General features: G+C 33.0%; 1 protein-coding gene across 5 annotated transcripts in view; it reads left to right on the forward strand.

The window, feature by feature from the left end:
• Positions 1–20673, forward strand: part of BCAS3 (BCAS3 microtubule associated cell migration factor) — a 572645-nt gene that overhangs the window by 147411 nt on the left and 404561 nt on the right. For all 5 annotated transcript variants that reach the window (XM_082679094.1, XM_082679096.1, XM_082679097.1 and 2 more), the window contains exons 11-12: positions 1760–1843; positions 11419–11589. In XM_082679094.1, coding sequence (XP_082535220.1) covers positions 1760–1843; positions 11419–11589 — 255 coding nt within the window. The remainder of the gene's footprint in view (positions 1–1759; positions 1844–11418; positions 11590–20673) is intronic.

Here is a 20673-nt window from a genome sequence, read left to right on the forward strand (position 1 = left end):
TTCATTACTGCCTAAAATGGAAGGTATGCAATCAAATACTGTGTTCATAGGTTATTTTAGTTTGTCCTTTATCCCCCTTTTTCTGCCTTCCTTCATTGTTACAGTTTTCATTTGATACATAATTGTATACATTTGTCTTTATATTTATTTATATGCGTATATATTTTCTCATATGTTATATAGATATATTTATATTTCCCTTTATTTCCCCAAAGATAACATTATATACATGGTCTTTTATACGTCGCTTTTTTCACTTACCATTATTTCCTGGTATTTGGGCATGATAGATTTTTGCACTATGGAAATTTCTGGTTTATCTTTTATTTTGATGTACTGAGATGCAAATATAACTTTTGTAATGAGTCTAAGTTTTAAAGAAATTTCTGGCTTAGTTATGTTTATGTAGAAATGCTGACTCAGATTTAGATGAATTGAAAAGGTGATAGTATTGCTTGTTTTCCTTGGTTATTTTAATTACCTGAAGCAGGGAAAAGATAGTGTTTCTAGGATATGTCTTTCCTTGCACATGCTTCAGAAGGCAGCAGAGGGGATAATTTTCATAATTCTTCAAATGTGTATTTGTGAATGAATGAATGAGTGACTGGGTGAGTAAGTGAGAGAGATTCTTTTTATTAGCTAAAGTGATCACTTTTCAAGCTCCCTCTTTTCCCGTGTGAAACTACATTTGCCAGTCACCTGCGATTTGGAAAATTCCACAGCACTATTGTCTTAAGGGATTTTTTTTTTTAAATACAAATCAGTGATGAAGAAAAGTTTGATTTTATAATAAAAGAATAAAAGTTTCACATATTAATCTTTATCAAGTGACCTGGTTTTAAATTATATAGAACATTTTTTTTGTTTTTATATTTTGGGAGAGGAAGATTTGTTCTGAATTCATATTCATATCACAATGTGGAGCTGTTCTAATAGTCTACTATTGCCGTTTTATTGAAAATTTTAAGTGTAAAAATCTGGCTAATGATTTTTTTATTTCCCTTTCGTTCTTTCTCTTTCTTCTTTTCTTTCTTTTTCTTTCTATTTTTTCTTTAAATTTAGAAGTGTAGGAGCAGTGGAGAATTTAGTCTTGGTTAATTGCTCAGCACATGAGAGAATCATGCATGTCAAACTACTGATTCACTTTGGAAATTGACAGTTTGATTTACTTATTTATGAATAAGGGCATGTCTTTTTCATTCTAATGTTAAAACTGGTGAGCCCTCTGAAGTGGACAGCTATTATGTGTCATAGTTGATTTATGCATAATTTGTGCCACTTCCCCACAAACACAATTGAAAATGGAAATACGGCACATTCTTTTGTCTGTTTTTTAAAGTTTCCTTTTACAATCTTTATGTAGGAATTAAGAGGACAAAACCTCCAGTTTGTTAGCATGTTAAATATTTAATGTTAGGAAGTCATGGCTAAGTCCTTTGATTATGTTTCTAAAATTTATTTGTGGAAAGCCTGCCAGATCTCAAATCCTACCATTTCAGAGTTTATGAATTCTTAAAGACTATTCATCTTGTAATTAAAAATCGTATTTGAGCATGAAACTGCTTGAGTGGCACCAGTAGATTATAAAAAGGGGTAAAAGTGTCTCAGCAGGGCTTTTAGCTGTTTGTCTGGAAAACACTCATGCAAACATTCCCACCCACCACCATCATTCTGCATGGTAAATAAGCTCTATCTTAAGAGCCTGTAGAGTTAAACAGTTTAATAGAAATAACTTTCTGGTCATTCTCTCTCTTTCCAGTTGATTCGATGTCATCAGTCCCGTGGTGGAGCCTGTGGAGACAACATTCAGTCTTATACTGCCACAGTCATTAGTGCTGCTAAAGTAAGTATCCAGTAGTCTCTAGGAGGTACGATTTTGTGGAGTAATTATCACGTTCCCTTTTCATTTGCAAAGGTCGAACAAACTTAAGTAAGTCAGAATTATTTTGTCACTCAAGAGAACTGGTGACTTAAAATGATTAGGTATTTAATCTCTTAAGTTTCCTAAATCATACTTTATATTCTATTGTAATGATTATAAGGTTTGTATTTATCCAATTTAAAATATTTAAGTCTGTTAGCTAGGTCAAAGTCTGTAATCTAATTACTTTGGAAAGAAGCTTTACATGTTTTAAGTAGTAACTTCTGGATTTGTGTGTGTGCGCGTGTGTGTGTGTATGTGTGTGATTTGCATCATTCTACCTATACTGACATCCCTTTGCATTTTTGAACATTTATGAATCTTCTTGACATAAAAAAAAATATCATTCCTTAACAAAACTTGAGCGAAATTCCTGGCACATTCAAAGATCCTTTCATGTCACACAGAGCTGCCCCCTGCATGTTTGTCAAGTGAATTCTTTTTGTGTATGTGCGAGGGTTAATTATGATGATGGCTCGTAAACTTTATGCTGATTATAAGGTATCCTTATAATCACCATCCTTTTGAATTGTGAAGTATACAACAAAACAATTCTAATAATAGGGATGACATAGTGAATCTAAATGACAGCATGTAATAGAAAGCACAACTATTCAGAAAAGAACAACAGTTTAAAACAAACCACAGGGAGGGAATCAAAGGTCACACTGTTTTATGTAAAACAAATACAAAAATACTTCAAGACTGATCACAAATGCTTACATGATGTGGTTTGATGAGAGAAGCATTACATATTTTTCACTCAAAGGGAATTATTGAATGGCTTTTTGCTTACAGCCCCATATATTTTAGATTTCAGAATCTTTATAAGAATGGTTTACTTTTCTCCTCTGTATGAAAAAATTATGGTTATTTCAGTGAAGAGAAATCTGAAACAGAGTAATTAGGCAGCATCAGTGTTATTTAGCCGACTTAGTTCCAGTTTTCCATGATAAGAACATAAAAATGACTTCCATAATTAAGTAGTGTAGTTATAAATATATTACTTTATAATTTTTACTGTTATATTATAGATTACACTCCTGTTATATTAGTATGTTCACTTGTGAAAATTTATCATGGTGTACACTTATAATTCCTGTACTTTGTTGTCTAAGTGGATATAGAACTTTGCTAAGGAAAGAAAAATCTCACAAAGATACTGTCATATTTAGATACCTTCTCCAGAGAATTCTATCTAATGTTTATGAATAAACAATGGCATAGATAAACAATAAGGATTTACTGTATAGCACAGGGAACTATATTCAATATCTTGTAATAACCTATAATGGAAAATAATCTGAAAAAAAATATGTAGTGGAATCACTTTGCCATACACCTGAAACTAACACAATCTTGTAAATCAACTATAATTCAGTTAAAAAAAAAGAATAAACAATGGCAATATTATGAAAACTCTTCTATAGAATAAAAAGGTCAGGTTATGCCTCATCTTGTTTCATGATTTAAGATCACCTTGATATTGAGACTTAACAAGAGCATTATGAAAAAGGAAAGCTATAGTCCTGTCTTGCTCATTAACATAGATAGGAAAAATCCTAAACAAAATACTAGCAGAAAAAAAAAATACACAGAGGGATAATGTGTCATAATCCATTTGGGATAATTCCACAATTAAGGCTGGTTTACTACTCAAAATCAGTGAGTGTAATTTGCCACATTAGCAGAATAAAGGAGAAAATGATACAAATTATCTCAATATGCACCAAAAGCGTTTGATAAAATCGAACATATATGCATTGATAAAACATTTTAGTAAATAGTGATAGTTTCTGGTTCTCTAGAATTCAGTTTTTCTCAAATTGCCAAACTATTTAAACATAGTAGACATGGTCTGTTTCTGATCATTTCACTATCTGGCTCCCTTTTAGTTGTGTTTTTGTTGTTTACTGTTAGTTCTCATTTATGATGTCTTGACTCCTTGTTTGCTAGAATTTTTAAAAAAGATTTGTAGAAACAGATGTGAGTTTGAGATCTAGGCTTGGATCATCTTAATCCAGTTTCACAGATTGAGATTACTTAAATTATTTAAATAAAGGTCACCTGAAATAGCTGTAAGATCCTGATTACTACAGGTTCACTCTTATTTCTATTGTATGTCCCTTTATGTTTCAACCCAAAGCATGCAGGGAAAGTAGACCCCCTTGAACATGACTACCTAGTTCCACAAGTCTATCAAAAGCACTACTCAGTCTCTTAGAAGCCCCCTCTAGAATCATCCTGTGCATTTAGGCCTAAATACCAGCTCACATGTCTGGATTTCCTTGTTCTCTTGGATTTTGACCTAGTAACTCATCACTGTTTTGTTCAATATTCAGTAACTTCAAGCAGAATTAAAGAAAAATAAACTCCCCGGTTTTCCTACTTGTTTTCATTGGTAGGATTGATCTGATTTACCTAGCCTGTCATTACTGAAAATAGAAAATAAAATTTCTTCTTATTATTTCTTACCATTTTAATAATTTCTAGGTAATATGATATATTACCATGAGATATATAACATGGAGAATATTTAAAAAGCCATGTAGTATGTGCTCCTTAAGAGAATACTACACTTTCTTTGACAGAGTAATCATTAATATTTTTCTCTCTCTGACGACTGCTTCTCATGTGGCTTCATATAGGTTAACCACTTTGTTATATAGAAGGATTAATTATTAAATTTTTAATTCTTTTTTATGCCTCACATTATAATTGTAAGTATAAATTATATTAATTATATATGTGCTTGGATCTCCTTCAAGGAAATAATCTTTTTTGCCCACCCCGGATTTTCAAATAGCACTTAAAATTCATCTTTCCAAATAATTTGGCTTTCCTTATGAAGAATATAATAGTGGAAAATTCTCTGAGGTCGTATTGAAGGAAGAATTTTAATATTGAAATTGTTCAAATTGGATTATTTTGAAACATTTATTAAAACACTCCCAAACTCATTCTACTAGGCCACCATCACCCTGATACCAAAAGCAGAAAAAGATACAACAAAAAAAATTACAGACCAATATCACGGACGAATATAGGTGCAAAAATCCTCAACAAAATACTAGCAAACAGAATCCAACAACACATTAAAAGGATCATACACCAAGGTCAAGTGGGATTTATCCCAGGGATGCAAGGATTCTTAAATCTATGCAAATCAATCAGTGTGATATACCATATTAATAAATTGAAGAATAAGAGCCATATGATCATATCAATAGATGCTGAAAAAGCTTTTGACAAAGTTCAACACCTATTTATGATAAAAACTCTCCAGAAAGGGGGCACAGAGGGAACCTACCTCAACATAATAAAGGCCCATATACGACAAACCCACAGCAAACATCATTCTCAGTGGTGAAAAACTGAAAGCATTTCGTCTAAGATCAGGAACAAGACACAGATGTCCACTCTTGCCACTGTTATTCAACATAGTTTTAGAAGTCCTAGCCATGGCAATTAGAGAAGAAAAAGAAATAAAAGGACTACAAATTGGAAAAGAAGAAGTAAAACTGTCACTATTTGCAGATGACATGATACTATACATAGAGAATCCTAAAGATGCCACCAGAAAGCTGCTAGAGCTAATCAATGAATTTGGTAAAGTTGCAGGATACAGAATTAATGCACAGAGATCTCTTGCATTCCTATACACTGACAACGAAAGATCAGAAAGAGAAATTAAGGAGACAATCCCATTCACCATTGCAACAAAAAGAATAAAATACCTAGGAATAAACCTACCTAAGGAGGTAAAAGACCTGTACTCAGAAAACTATAAGACACTGGTGAAAGAAATCAAAGATGATACAAACAGGTGGAGAGATATACCATGTTCTTGGATTGGAAGAATCAATATTGTGAAAATGACTGTTCTACCCAAAGCAATCTACGGAGTCAGTGCAATCCCTATCAAATTACCAATGGCATTTTTTACAGAACTAGAACAAAAAATCTTAAAATTTGTATGGAGACTCAAAAGACCCTGAATAGCCAAAGTAATTTTGAGGGAAAAAAACGGAGCTGGAGGAATCTGACTCCCTGACTTCAGACTATACTACAAAGCCACAGTAAGCAAGACAATATGGTACTGGCATAAAAACATAAATACAGATCGATGGAACAGGATAGAAAGCCCAGACATAAACCTACACACGTATGGTCACCTTATATTCAGTAAAGGAGGCAAGGATATACAATAGACAAAAGACACCCTCTTCAATAAGTGGTGCTGGGAAATCTGGACAGCTACATGTAAAAGAATGAAATTAGAACACTTCCTAACACCATACACAAAAATAAACTCCAAATGGATTAAAGACCTAAATGTAAGACCAGACACTATAAAACTCTTAGAGGAAAGCGTAGGAAGAACACTCTTTGACATAAATCACAGCAAGATCTTTTTTGATCCACCTCCTTGAGTAATGGAAATAAAAACAAAAATAAACAATGGAAATGGACAAACGGACTTAATGAAACTTAAAAGTTTTTGCGCAGCAAAGGAAACTATAAACAATATGAAAAAACAACCCTCAGAATGTGAGAAAATATTTGCAAATGAATCAGTGGACAAAGGATTAATCTCTAAAATATATAAACAGCTCATGCAGCTCAATATTAAAAAAACAAACAACCCAATCAAAAAATGGGCAGAAGACCTAAATAGACATTTCTCCAAAGAAGACATACAGATGGCCAAGAAGCACATGAAAAGCTGCTCAACATCACTAATTATTAGAGAAATGCAAATCAAAACTACAATGAGGTATCACCTCACACTGGTTAGAATGGGCATCATCAGAAAATCTACAAACAACAAATGCTGGAGAGGGTGTGGAGAAAAGGGAACCCTCTTGCACTGTTGGTGGGAATGTAAATTGATATAGCCACTATGGAGAACAGTATGGAGGTTCCTTAAAAAACTAAAAATAGAATTACCATATGACCCAGCAATCCCACTACTGGGCATATACCCAGAGAAAACCATAATTCAAAAAGACACATGCACCCCAATGTACATTGCAGCACTATATACAATACCCAGGTCATGGAAGCAACGTAAGTGTCCATCGACAGATGAATAGATAAAGAAGATGTGGTACATATATACAATGGAATATTACTCAGCCATAAAAAGGAACGAAATTGGGTCATTTGTTGAGACGTGGATGGATCTAGAGACTGTCATACGGAGTGAAGTCAGAAAGAGGAAAACAAATATATTAATGCATATATGTGGAATCTAGAAAAATGGTACAAATGAACCGGTTTGCAAGGCAGCAGTAGAGACACAGATGTAGAGAAAAAACGGATGGACACCACACGGGGATAGTGGGGTGGGGAGGTGGTGGTGTGAATTGGGCGATTGGGATTGACATGTGTACACTAATATGTATAAAATAGATAACTAATAAGAACCAGCTGTATAAAAAAAGTAAAGTTAAAAAAAATGAAAGAAACACTTTTATTGAAAAAGAAAAAAAGACTGGATGGGGCCACCTACCCTTCACCTGGGCCTGTGCAAGGGTCTGCTCCATGACCTTTTGAATGTGCAGAGACCTGTAGCTTTGTTATGCCTGTACATTTTTTCCAAATCATTTTCCCCCACGCTTCCCACACTCCCCACACCTCAGACCGCCCTGCTTCTTTATTCTTTATCACATAAATACCCTGAGCCCTTTGCCTTCAGGGAGGTGCATTTGAGATTTGTTCTCCTGTCTTCTTGCTTGGCTATATTGTGAAGAAAACTTCTCTTTGCTACAAACCTCGATGTCTCAGCTTTTTGGCTTCCTGTGTGTTGGGCAAGATGAACCTGGTTTGGTAACATATGTGTGTGTGTATAATTGTTTATGATTGTCAGTTTATTAGTCTCTCCCACTAGATGGTGAATTCCTTGAGCTCGGGGACTATATTTTGTTCATTTCTGTAAACCCAATATGTAGCAGTCAATAAATGAATTCAATAATGGAATAAATGTAATAATGAATTTGGAAAAAAAAGAATGCTACACTTCCTTTGACAGAGTAATCATTAATATTGTTCTCTGATAGCTTCTCATGTGGCTTCATATAGGTTAACCACATTGTTATATAGAAGGAATAATTATTAAATTTTTAATTCTCTTTTATGTCTTACATTACAATTGTAAGTATAAATTATATTAATTGTATATGTGTTTGGATCTCTTTAGAGGAAATAATCTTTTTTTTTCCCCTGGATTTTCAAATAGCACTTAAAATTCATCTTTCCAAATAATTTGGCTTTCCTTATAAAGAATATAATAGTGAAAAATTCTCTGAGGTCGTATTGAAGGAAGAAGTTTAATATTGAAATTGTTCAAATTGGATTATTTTGAAATATTTATTAAATCTTGGTCCATATATTCTAGTTACCTTATAACTGTTTTATTTGATTTTTCCTTTTAATGTGTTTTAACCCCAGCGTTGTAAATTGATTTAATAAAAATGCCTCTGTTTTCTCCTGTTATCTGATAACTTCTTAATGACAACTAACAGCTTTTGTGAAAGCAGCACCATTAGTCCTAATGGATAGGGAGGACAGCTGATATGGCCTGAGAAAGGTTAAAGATGACTAGTGACCCTTTGGCAAATCTGTCTGCAACAGAACAGAATAAGAACCATGGTCATTTGAATTTTTGGTCACAGTAGATTATCTGACACATTCGTTATAGTCTTATGTTCAGCACTTTACAGTACAGATTAGTTATGTGAATATTCTTGTAATATTCTTCAGATTGTGAGGACACTAGTGCTCGCTGATATGACTCTAACATGGAAACAAATTTCTCCTAGAGGCAAAGGTCTTTACTAATGTAGAAAGCTTCCAGCACCCCTCTCTCACACCCTGCGTTAGACCTTATTTGAAAGTTAATGAGCTATGATAGATAGTACCGTCATGTTACTTACTATACAAAGTAAAGATTTGATGACTGTTAAATTTTGGGTTTAATTTTTTGTCCACTGATAAGAAGACCCAACCAATAGTCCTAAGTTGTTTTTTTTTTTTTTTAGAAGCATCATTAACTCTTTCTGTAATATTAGCCTTTAACGCTGAAATATGCTACTCTTTTTCCCCTCTTTCTGGAGTTTTTTTCCTAGTTCTCTTCTATTAACTTTTCCCTTTATCTTGTGGTTTGCTTTGGTATGTTACTTCCACTTTCTGTGTGCTCCAGTTATTTTAGTTTTATTCCTTTTCATTGGTATAAGAGCATGAAATAATTAGCTCAAGGGCAAACAGGGAGGATAAACAATTAAAGACTTTAAACCTGAAAGGCATTCCTTTCATAAAGGGATAGCTCCGTTTAAGTGGGAGCATCTCCATTAGCATTAATGGAGTAAGTACATCAGCTGAAGCATCTCAGAGGTTAATCAGGCTTCCTGGCCCGCTTTTGACATCAATATACTGTGGCGCCTGGTTTTGTTGGTCCTTCAGAGGCTTTCTTGACAACACTCTAACAGACTTTGTGTAAGTCATTTCTTGTGAATTATTGAAATAAATGTTTGGCTGCTAATTGAGGAGCACTAATGTGTTTTATAATCACTGCAGTTTGAGTTTTTAGCACTAAACAAAACAGTTACAATTGATTTGTGGCTTTTTCTTGGTTTCAGTCAGCTGTAAGTTATATCATTTTGCTTGAATTCAGCAAATGGCTTTGCTGATTATTTTATTTAAGTATTTATTAGGATACACTATTACGGTTTTCATTTCTCCTTCCCAGTATGCATTTGTGTACTGAATTCATGAAGTGTGTGAGATCACAGGTAGTAACAGGAATAGATTACAAGGCAATACTGGATAGTGGTTTGGAGATAGTCCTGGTTTTGAGTTCTGGCTTTGTCGTTGGCTGGCTGTTTGAGCTGCCATTTTCTTTAACTTCTGTAGCCTCAATTTTCTCTTCTTTAAAGAGTAGAGGTGTTTGAGGATATCTATCCAGATCATTTTTGTTAAAGAGCCTTAACCATTTCTGAGTTCATAATCAAGTTTCCATGGAACGTAGCTACAGTAAAATAATACATATGTATGTTTCTTTTTTTTTTTTTTTTTTTTTTTTTTTTTGCGGTACGTGGGCCTATCACTGTTGTGGCCTCTCCCGTTGCGGAGCACAGGCTCCGGGCGCGCAGGCTCAGCGGCCATGGCTCACGGGCCCAGCCGCTCCGCGGCATGTGGGATCTTCCTGGATTGGGGCACGAACCCGTGTCCCCTGCATCGGCAGGCAGACTCTCAACCACTGCGCCACCAGGGAAGCCCTGTTTCGTTTTTTTTTTTAGTTCCATCTGGTTGTTGTTTAAATTACATTTAGGCCTTTATAAACAACCTTTTTTTGCCTAGTAGCATTTATAAATTAATATTTGAAATGCTGTATATATAATATACATTTTAAAATTTAGCTGTAGCATATGCTAGAATATAGGTCCATAATTATTTTAAAAGAGCAAGTCATGGTATTGAAGATTAATTTGAAGTATTTTAATAAAAACTTTTCCTCACAGTATGAGGATATGTGTCTATTGTATCATACATAATTTCTGATATGTCCATGTAATCTAAACAACTTATTTTGGCTCTAATGATTAGATATGTTAATGTGTTTATGAATCACATAATTTTCTCTTTGTTTTCACTTTCTTCCCTTTCGGACAAAAAGAGAAAACCCCGTTACTTAACATGATTGTTTGTTAGTGGTTATGAGAATAATCAGATGAGATTCACATAAAAGAAAACATGCACATGAGTTAGTTTCATCTCTTTGTTTTCAATGAAATGGAACTAAAATGTAATTCTGAAACGTCTTAAGTTGTCTTTAATTGAAATAATATATTAGGACCATTACATTAAATTGTTTTCTGTTAGCAGAGAGAAAAGAACCTTCTTGGTTAATTTTATATGACATTTCATTCATCTAGTAAAAAGTATCTTAGATGGAGACTGTATTTTCTACATGCCAAATCTTGATGTACAATATTATATAACATCATATTATAGATTTACTTTGGAATCAAAGTTGTTTTCACATATGAATTCTACCAGTATCTCAGTCTTTTTCCTGCTAAAAAGTTGACTCAGTATTAGATTTATACTGTTTAAAAAATAGCACATCACATAGTTGCTACTTCTTAATATTTCACGTATTTTAAGTTATATGCATTGAGGAGAGGGGAAAAATAAATACTGTTAATAAAAGTATAATTGTATCCTCATGTGAAACAAACTCTTTAATTATTTACCTATAGCTTTATTCTCACCATGCTGGCTTTGGGGAATCTACTGATTCACTCAATCTAATACCAATTTTCTAACTAAAATTTAAGATCGTATAAAAATCAGACTGAATTTCTGTGGCAGTGCACTGCTACATATAAGCTTGTTAGAGAATAAAGAATTTAATGTGAATTAACAAAACATGTATTACTATTTAGAATCCAAATACTGATGTGAAGTCATACATTTTACCTTTCATTGTATAGACATTGAAAACTGGCCTGACAATGGTTGGGAAGGTGGTGACTCAGCTGACAGGCACGCTGCCTTCAGGTGTGACAGAAGATGATGTTGCCATCCATAGTAATTCAAGGCGGAGTCCTCTGGTCCCAGGCATCATCACAGTAATCGACACTGAGACAGTTGGAGAGGGCCAGGTAAGAACATGTGATGCATGTAATGTTCATTTTGTGCAGAGGATGGAGTAACTAACAATATCATTTGGGATCAAGATCATACAAAATGTATTTGGAGATGTGTTAATTTGGAATTGTAGAAAATTAAGTTATCTCAGGTTAGAATTTTGTTTTTTTTCAAAAAATGATGAGTAATTATTGTACAACACAGGGAATATAGCCAATATTTTATAAAAACTATAAATGGTGTAGACCCTTTTAAAAAATGATGAGTAACATGTTAAAACCTATTATTTCAGACATTGTTAATGTATCAAACCTGAAGGTAAAATTGAGGTTCTATAGAATTCTCTTGCTATCTCTTCATCAGGACATTTGTTCCATAAATAAATAATTATATATCTCATTTATACTGTTTAGTACTGTTTCTTTTTTTTAATGACACTTGTTATAACTTAGACTAATTATGACTAATTATGATGGTAATAAATGACAATAATATTAATAAATTGTATTACAAATTTTATTACAGATACCTCCTTATAAATATGGAAAAATATAAAAAAATCTCAAAGAGTGTATTAGAATATATAAATGGTAATAACTTATTATAAGATCTTATATCTTCACATAAAATAGATTTTTACAGCCTATGTTCAGAAACATTTAGGAGTGATTATAAACATGGAGAAATACGTTATGCTTATGTAAGTCTTGCTAGAAAGAAACCAGTTGGGTTTTGTTTTTCTCCCTCATACATTCATAGACAGTATTTTCTTTTGAATCATGGTCATGAATTTTAAAATACATTTCTGAAAGGAAGGTAATTTTCATGGTTTGTGATCCTTGCTATAAATACACAATGTAAACCTGATTACTAGAATGAGATAGGAGTAGAGCAAGATTTGGAAATAGAAATTATTTTAATTTTATATAGAATTTATATTTAATTCCATTTTCAGAACATAATTATGTGAGCCATTAAAATATTAACCCTAAATATTGCATGTTCTTTTGAGAAAATCTGCTTCCAGTATATGTGGTTCTACATCTTGATGAAAGATTACATTTGGCTGGTACTCATATACTAATTCCTATAGTAAGATCAAGTGGCATTTCAAAAAAATATGGACTGTGCTGCAATTAAAACACCCCCAAAAATCTTTGAATTTCTGGGTTATTGAATCTGGCTATTATATTTTATTTAAAATCTGAATAATACAATTCTCTGCCTTTCCCATCTTAACTTTGTGGTTAATCAGATATGTTACAGACTTGTATTCCTGTTTAAAACTCATTTTAATGAAGTGCTAGCAAACTTTTCAGTTGACTGTAATGACATTTTTTTTTAAGTTGTGTTAATTAGCTCAAGTTGATAGACACATACAGATGTTCTCTTTTTAAATTGGAATTAAATATATAAACCCTTAGTGTTTTATGAGTGTTAAAGTAAAAAATATTTTCTTTTGTCCTTCGATTCTTAATTAATTCACCTCCAAGGCCACCCACATTTACTAAGTAGTAACAACCCTCCTCAACACTGTCTAGTTTGGTGAGTGGATTGAAATCTGTTAAGAATCTAGCATTTGTTGACAGACTGATTTGTGGTAATTTAAAAGTTGAAAATGTTATCTCATTATTTTTGATGAAATAGAGCTATAACTCATTAATTTATGTAATGAGTAAAAAGAAAAATTTAATTTATACGAAAAGCATAGCATTTGGTCTTGTGTTTTCACATGTGGTTTCTTTGGGGGTTTTTTTCCCCTAGTTCTTTGTTAACTTTTTATAACTTTAAATTGGAATTCTCACATTTGGAATATGGAAGTGAACAGTAGATTGTACAAAAGTTCATTTTTCTGTATAAGTGCATTGTTAACCCTGGAAACAAGTAAAGTTGTTCATTAGGAAATAAGAATCATAGAAATGTTAGCTTTTAAAAGTTAAAAAAGTGAAAGTGTTGCTCAACCTGAAAAGTTTTATCTTTTGTATTATTTGTTGGGAGCATAATCTCTTTTCATTCCTACTTATAACATATTCTGCAGTTTTGATTGATTTAAAAATTCTATTAAAAGACAGGAAATAAATAATAAGTTGCTATGTGCATTTTTAAGGAATTATAAATATTTTTTTAAGCAATAAGATTTCCTCAATATAATACTGTCTTCTTTTATTAATGTGAATCTGTTTTTTGTCAGGAAGACATTTTTGTCTCTAATAAATAGTTCAGTTGAAGTACAAAGCTGTTTTTAGGTTATGCTGGATTGTATTAGAAAGACTGCAGTGGTTAATGTCATGGATTTATCACTTTTAGCCCTTTCCCACTGATGTTTGACCTTAGCTGTAGTGTTTCTTCTTGTCCCTATACATATCAGGAACTAAAGCTGACATTATGTGCACTTTTGCTGTTTAAAGCCATTGAGCCTTTAATAAATATATTTTCATGTTTACAGGGATAGTGTATAAAATTTGATTCACCATCTTTCTGATGCTGAATTGATTAGTTTGATTTGATGGTGACAGGATCACTGTATGGTACCTGCATTAAAGGGGAATGTATTTGCTTGACTTTGTCCATTTTTATCTGTGTTACTTTCATGTTTTATTTAAAAGCATTTCGTGGCTAGGATAAGTTAAGCGATAAAATTTGCCTTTATAAATTTATATAATTTTAGTTTAACAAGGTGGCAAAGTCTCTAATCAAAGAAAAACGCTCCAGAATGATAACATAAACTAGAGCTATTTCTTGCCCTGGTTGCAAATACAAGTGTTATTCATAGTAATTTGATGGTTCCTATGGTGTTTGTCTATCTTTTTGTTCATATGATAAAGCCTTATCCACCTTGTATCCACCTTGCTTTGCTTTGTTTTAACAAACGCAAGTTGTTGCTACATATACTTGGGGGTTTAGCCTGTTTAGTTAAGTAGTGAGTAAAAATTAAATGTCTCAGGACAACTGTATTGGGATATCGCTGGTATTGATTTGATATTGATATTTTAGGCAAGATGATGATGCAGTGGAGAGAATCTCTACAAAAGTATCTGGTTGTTATATTTGTGAAGTTCATAAAGAGAACATTCGAAGAATCCTATATAGTGGCATGAGGTTTTGGTATTCACCAAGATTAATGAGCCTTTTTGCTGGATGGCTTCTGTATTAGTACCATCAAGTAGAGTACTCAGTGCTAATTGTATTGGAAGGAGAGGTATAGGGTTATAATATATGAAAGGAAAGGGAATCATAAGATTGAGTTAAAATAGAGAAGTGGGCAAAGGACAAAATATTTCAGTGAAAAAATAAAATACTTACAAATGGTGTAAAATCTTTAGACTTGACTTGTTATGAGAGAAAGACAAAACTACCCTAAGATACCACTTGTCACCTATCAGCATGAAAGAAATCAAAAAGCTTGCAGTATACTCTACATTTTTTTAATACTCTTTTAAAAGAATATATTTATTTATTTGGCTGTGCCTGGCATGCGGGATCTTTTTAGTTGTGGCATGTGGGATCTTTTATTAGTTGCGGCATGCAGGATCTTGTTGTAGTTGTGGCACACGGGATCTTTAGTTGCAGCATGTGGGATCTAGTTCCCTGACCAGGGATCAAACCCAGCCCCCCCTGCATTGGGAGCGTGGAGTCTTAGCCATTGGATCACCGGGGAAGTCCCTGCTCTACATTTTTCACTTTTAATTTTGAAATAATTGTAGACTCACAGTAAGTTGAAGATAGTTTCCCCAAACTGTGACATCTTATATAACTGTCGTAAAATATCAAAACCAGGATATTGACAATGACGCTTTACTGTTAACTAGGCTACAGACCATATTCAGCTCTCACCATTTGTTTTACTTGCATTCATTTGTGTGTGTATCCAGAATATTGAAAGAACTCCTATAACTGAATAATAAAAAGATAAATAGCCTTACTTTAAAATGAGCAAAGGATTTGAATAGCCATCTTTCCAAATATGATATGCCAGTGGCCAGTAAGCAGAAATGAGAGCCCTGGTACACTGCTGGTGGGAACATAAAATTGTACAGCCGCTTCGGAAAGGAGTTATTACCATTTGACTCAGCAATTTGTCTCTGAAGAGATTTGCTCTTAGGAGATATATTACCAAAAGAAATGAAAATATATTTTCATGTAAAAACTTGTACATGAATGTTCGTAGCAGCATAATTTGTAATAGCCAAAAAATAGGAGCAGCCCAAATGTACATCAACTGATTGATGGATGGTTAAATAAAATGTGGTATATACATACAGTGTAATATTATTTAGCAATAAGAAGAAGTGAAGTAGTGATTCATGCTACAAAATGAATGAACCTTGAAAATCTTACGCTTAGTGGAAGAAGCCAGTCGCAAATGAATACATATTGTATGAATCTATTTATATGAAATGTCCAGAATAGGGAAATCTACATAGAGAGGAAATAGATTGGTTGCCTAGGGCTTGGAGTTTGGAGGGAATCAGGTGGGGAGTGACTGTTAATGGTTATGAAGTTTCTTTTGGGTGATGAAAGTGTTCTAAATTTGATTGTCATAATGGTTGCACAACTCTGTATATATACCATATTTCCTAAAGCAATCTATCAGTTATTTAGCAGACTTAGTTTAACACACTTTCCTGGAGACTGCTCCTATAAGTTTCTTCTCTTTTTCTTGTTTTCCTTACCTAACATTTTTGAAAGTCAAATGGAAGAATGGAAAAGAGAGATGAGAGAAATAATTTATAACCCATGTTTCCCCCACTTGTGGTAAAATATATATAACATAAAATTTGCCATTCAGCCATTTTTAAGTTTACAATTCAGTGATATTAAGTACATTCACAATGTTGTACAACCATTGCCATTATCCATGTCCAGAACTTTTCATCATCTGTACCCATTAAACAGTAACTCCCCATCCCCCTCTTCTCACACTCCCTGTTGACCACCATTCTAATTTCTGTCTCCAATAGATTGCCCTTCCTTAAAAAGACATACAGTATAAACTGTTGAAAAGGATGTGGAGAGATGAAACCTTATACTCTATTGGTGGACATATGAAAGTATCTATACTTTGGAAAACAGTTTTTCCTATTTCTTAAAAAGTTCAGTATATATTTACCATATGACTGAGAAAATCCACTTCTAGGTATCTCCCCAAGAGAAATAAAAACATGTTTCACAAAAAAGATGTGTGTGCAGATATTCATAACAGTGTTATGCATAATAGCAATCAATTGGAAATAATCCAAATTGCCAAGAATTTTTTGGTGAACCCACATGTTGTGGTCCCTCCATCCAGTGGAATACACATAAGCAATACAAAGAAATGAATGATACCTGAAACAATATGATTGAACAAAAAAATTATATATTTAGAAAGAAACGGAAGATAAATCGCATGGTTCTATTTATTTGAAATATTTTGAAAAATTTTAGAAAAGGCAGATGAGATGAAATATACACTAGGGATTGTCTGGGGCTTGTGGTTGGTGTTCTAAAGTCATCATGAAGAAATTTGGAGGGTGTTGGAAGTATTCTAAATCTAGAATGTGGTAATGGTTATACAACTGTATAAATTTACTAAGCATTATCCACTTATATGGGGTGATTTGTATGTATGAATTTTGTGGTCATTGGGGAATGACTCCCAGCTATGATGAAGTGAAGAGATAAGCAAATCTTTTCCCCAGAAAATAAGTACATTACTGGACGGAATTGTCATACTGAGTGAAGTAAGTCAGAGAAGGAGAAACATCGTATGATATAGCTTATATGTGGAAGCTAAAAAAAAAATGATACAGATGAACTTATTTACAAAACAGACACAGACTCGCAGACTTAGAGAACGAACTTATGGTGAACTTATGGTTACCACGGGGGAAGTGTCAGGGGGAGGGATAGTTAGGGAGTTTGGGATTGACCTGTACATACTGCTATATTTAATATGGATAACCAACAGGACCTACTGTATAGCACAGGGAGCTCTGTTTAATATTATGTAACAACCTAAATGGGAGAAGAATTTGAAAAATAATAGATACATGTATATGTATAACTGAATCACTTTGCTGTACACCTGAAACTAATACAACATTGTTAATCTGCTATATCCAATAGAAAATAAAAAGTTAAAAAAAAAATAGAGTCTCAGAGGCCTTTGGGGCAACATTAAACATGTCAACATATATGTAATTGGAAGATTGTTTTAGGGAATAATGATATTTCTCAGTTGATAATTCCCATGATAATAATAGCACAAAGGAATGGGGAGGAAATGGAGCTATACTGGAGCAAGGAGCTATAATTTATTGCAATTAAGTGTGGAATTAACATGTAATCTTGTTGTCTATACAGCACCTTATATAGCCTGTACAGTAACCACTTAAGAAATTAATCCAAAGAATTAACAGAAGATAAAAATAGTAAACATTAAAAATAATTGTTTAACACAAAGGAAGAGGATCAGAGCAACAACAAACACCTGAGACATAAAAATAAATGGAAAATGGCAGACCTAAATCCAATTATATGTGTAATTATATTAACTATAAATGGACTCAAGTTAAAAGACAGTGATTGTCAGACCAGAATCACTTTAGATTCAAAGACATAATTGTTTCAAGTAAAAGGATGGAAGAAATGTACCATGCAAACAATAACCATAATAGAATTGGAATGGCATATTAATATCTGATAAAAGACTTTAAGTCAAGAAATATTGCCAGAGGAAAAGAGGGATGTTTCATAATGATAAGAGAGTCAATGTAATAGCTAGATAAAACAATTAATAATGTGTAAACACCTAACAACATAGTGCAGCAAGCATTAAACAAAATCTGACAGATTGAAAGAAGAAATTCTAGCTAACATTTACAGTTTGAGATTTAAATACTGTGCTTTCAATAATTGATGGAAAAACTATACAGAAAATTTTTAAAGATTCAGAAGACTTGATTAAGACTGTCAACCAACATGACCTAAATCTTCCCCCAAAACCTACAAACGTAAGATTGTTTTCAAGAACATCTGGAACATTTTCCAAAATAGACCATATGATTGGCCATAAAACAAATCTAAAGAATGGAAATCAATAATAGAATGAAATTATGAAATGAAAGAGTCTCAAGTAAATTAGAAAATATTTTGAATGCAATGAACATAGAAATAGAACATATCAGAAATTATAATTGCAACTATATTATTGAATAATGGGAAAATTACAACTTTAAATGGTTATAGTAGAAAAGTGGTCCTAAATTAATAATCTTAGCTCTCCATTAAGAGATTTCAAAAACAGCAAATTATAACCAAAGCAAGACAAATGAAGTAAATAATAGAAATATGACCAGCAGTCAACAAAATAACAAACAGTGAAATGATGGGGAAAATCCAAAACTGGTTCTTTGAAAAGATTAACAAAGTTGATAAATCTGATGATATAGCAAATGGGATTGTTTTCTTAATTTCCTTTTTAATTTGGTCTTTGTTAGTGTATAGAAATGAAACTGATTGTGAGTGCTAATTTTATATCCTGCAACTTTGTTGAATTGTGTGTGTGTGTGTGTGTGTGTGTGTGTGTGTGTAATCTGCAAAATCTATTACAGAGGTAATTTTCTTTCTTTTCCAATTTGTATGCCTTGTATTTCTTTCTTTTTCTTTTTCCCCCCCTTTTGGTCTAGTTGCTATGGCTAGACCTTATAGTACTATGTTGAATAGTAGTACTGAGAGTTGGCATCCTTGCCTTTTTACTGATCTTAGAGGAAAATCTTTCAGTCTTGCCCATTGTATGTAATATTAGCTTTGGACTCTGCATGTGTAACTTTTATTGTATTGAGGTAGTTTCCATGTATTCCTAGTTTATTGAGTGTTTTTATCATGAAAGTGGTTGAATTTTGTCAAATAATTTTTCTGCATTGATTGAGATGATCAATCATCTTTTGTTCTTCAGTTTGTTAATGTGGTATATTATATTAATTGATTTTTGTATGTTGAACCATCCTTACATTCCAAGTGTAAGTCTCACTTTTCTTGGTGTATGATCCTTTTAATGTGTTGAATTTTGTTTGATCCTGTTTTCTTTTAGATTTTTGCATCATTATTCATCAGGGATATTGATTTGTAGTTTTCTTTTTGTCTTTCTCTTGTTTTGGTCTCAGGACAATGAGGGTCTTATAGATATATGTTATAATCCTTTTTATTTCTGTGACATCAGTTTTAATGGCTCTCGTTTCATTTCTAATTTTATTTTTATTTTATTTGAATTTTTAAATTTTATTTATTTTTTATACAGCAAGTTCTTATTAGTTATCCATTTTATATATATTAGTGTATATATGTCAATCCCAATCTCCCAATTCATCGCACACACCCCCGCCACTTTCCCCCCTTGGTGTCCATACGTTCTCTACATCTGTGTCTCTATTTCTGTCCTGCAAACCGGTTCATCTGTACCATTTTTCTAGGTTCCACATATATGCATTAATATATGATATTTGTTTTTCTCTTTCTGACTTACTTCACTCTGTATGACAGTCTCTAGATCCATCCACGTCTCTACAAATGACCCAATTTCGTTCCTTTTTATGACTGAGTAATATTCCATTGTATATATGTACCACATCTTTATCCATTCGTCTGTTGATGGGCATTTAGGTTGCTTCCATGACCTGGCTATTGTAAATAACGCTGCAGTGAACATTGGGGTGCATGTGTCTTTTTTGAATTATGGTTTTCTCTGGGTATATGCCCAGTAGTGGGATTGCTGTGTCATATGGTAATTCTATTTTTAGTTTTTTAAGGAACCTCCGTACTGTTCTCCATAGCTGAATCAATTTACATTCCCACCAACAGTTCAGGAGGGTTCCCTTTTCTCCACACTCTCTCCAGCATTTATTGTTTGTAGATTTTTTGATGATGGCCATTCTGAAGGGGAGGGGATGGAAAAAGATATTCCATGCAAATGGAAATCAAAAGAAAGCTGGAGTAGCAATACTCATATCAGGTAAAATAGACTTTAAAATAAAGAATGTTACAAGAGACAAGGAAGGACACTACATAATGATCAAGGGATCAATCCAAGAAGAAGATATAACAATTATAAATATATA

The sequence above is a fragment of the Grampus griseus genome (genome assembly GCF_964374135.1).
Source record: "Grampus griseus genome assembly, chromosome: 20".
NCBI lineage: Eukaryota > Metazoa > Chordata > Mammalia > Artiodactyla > Delphinidae > Grampus > Grampus griseus.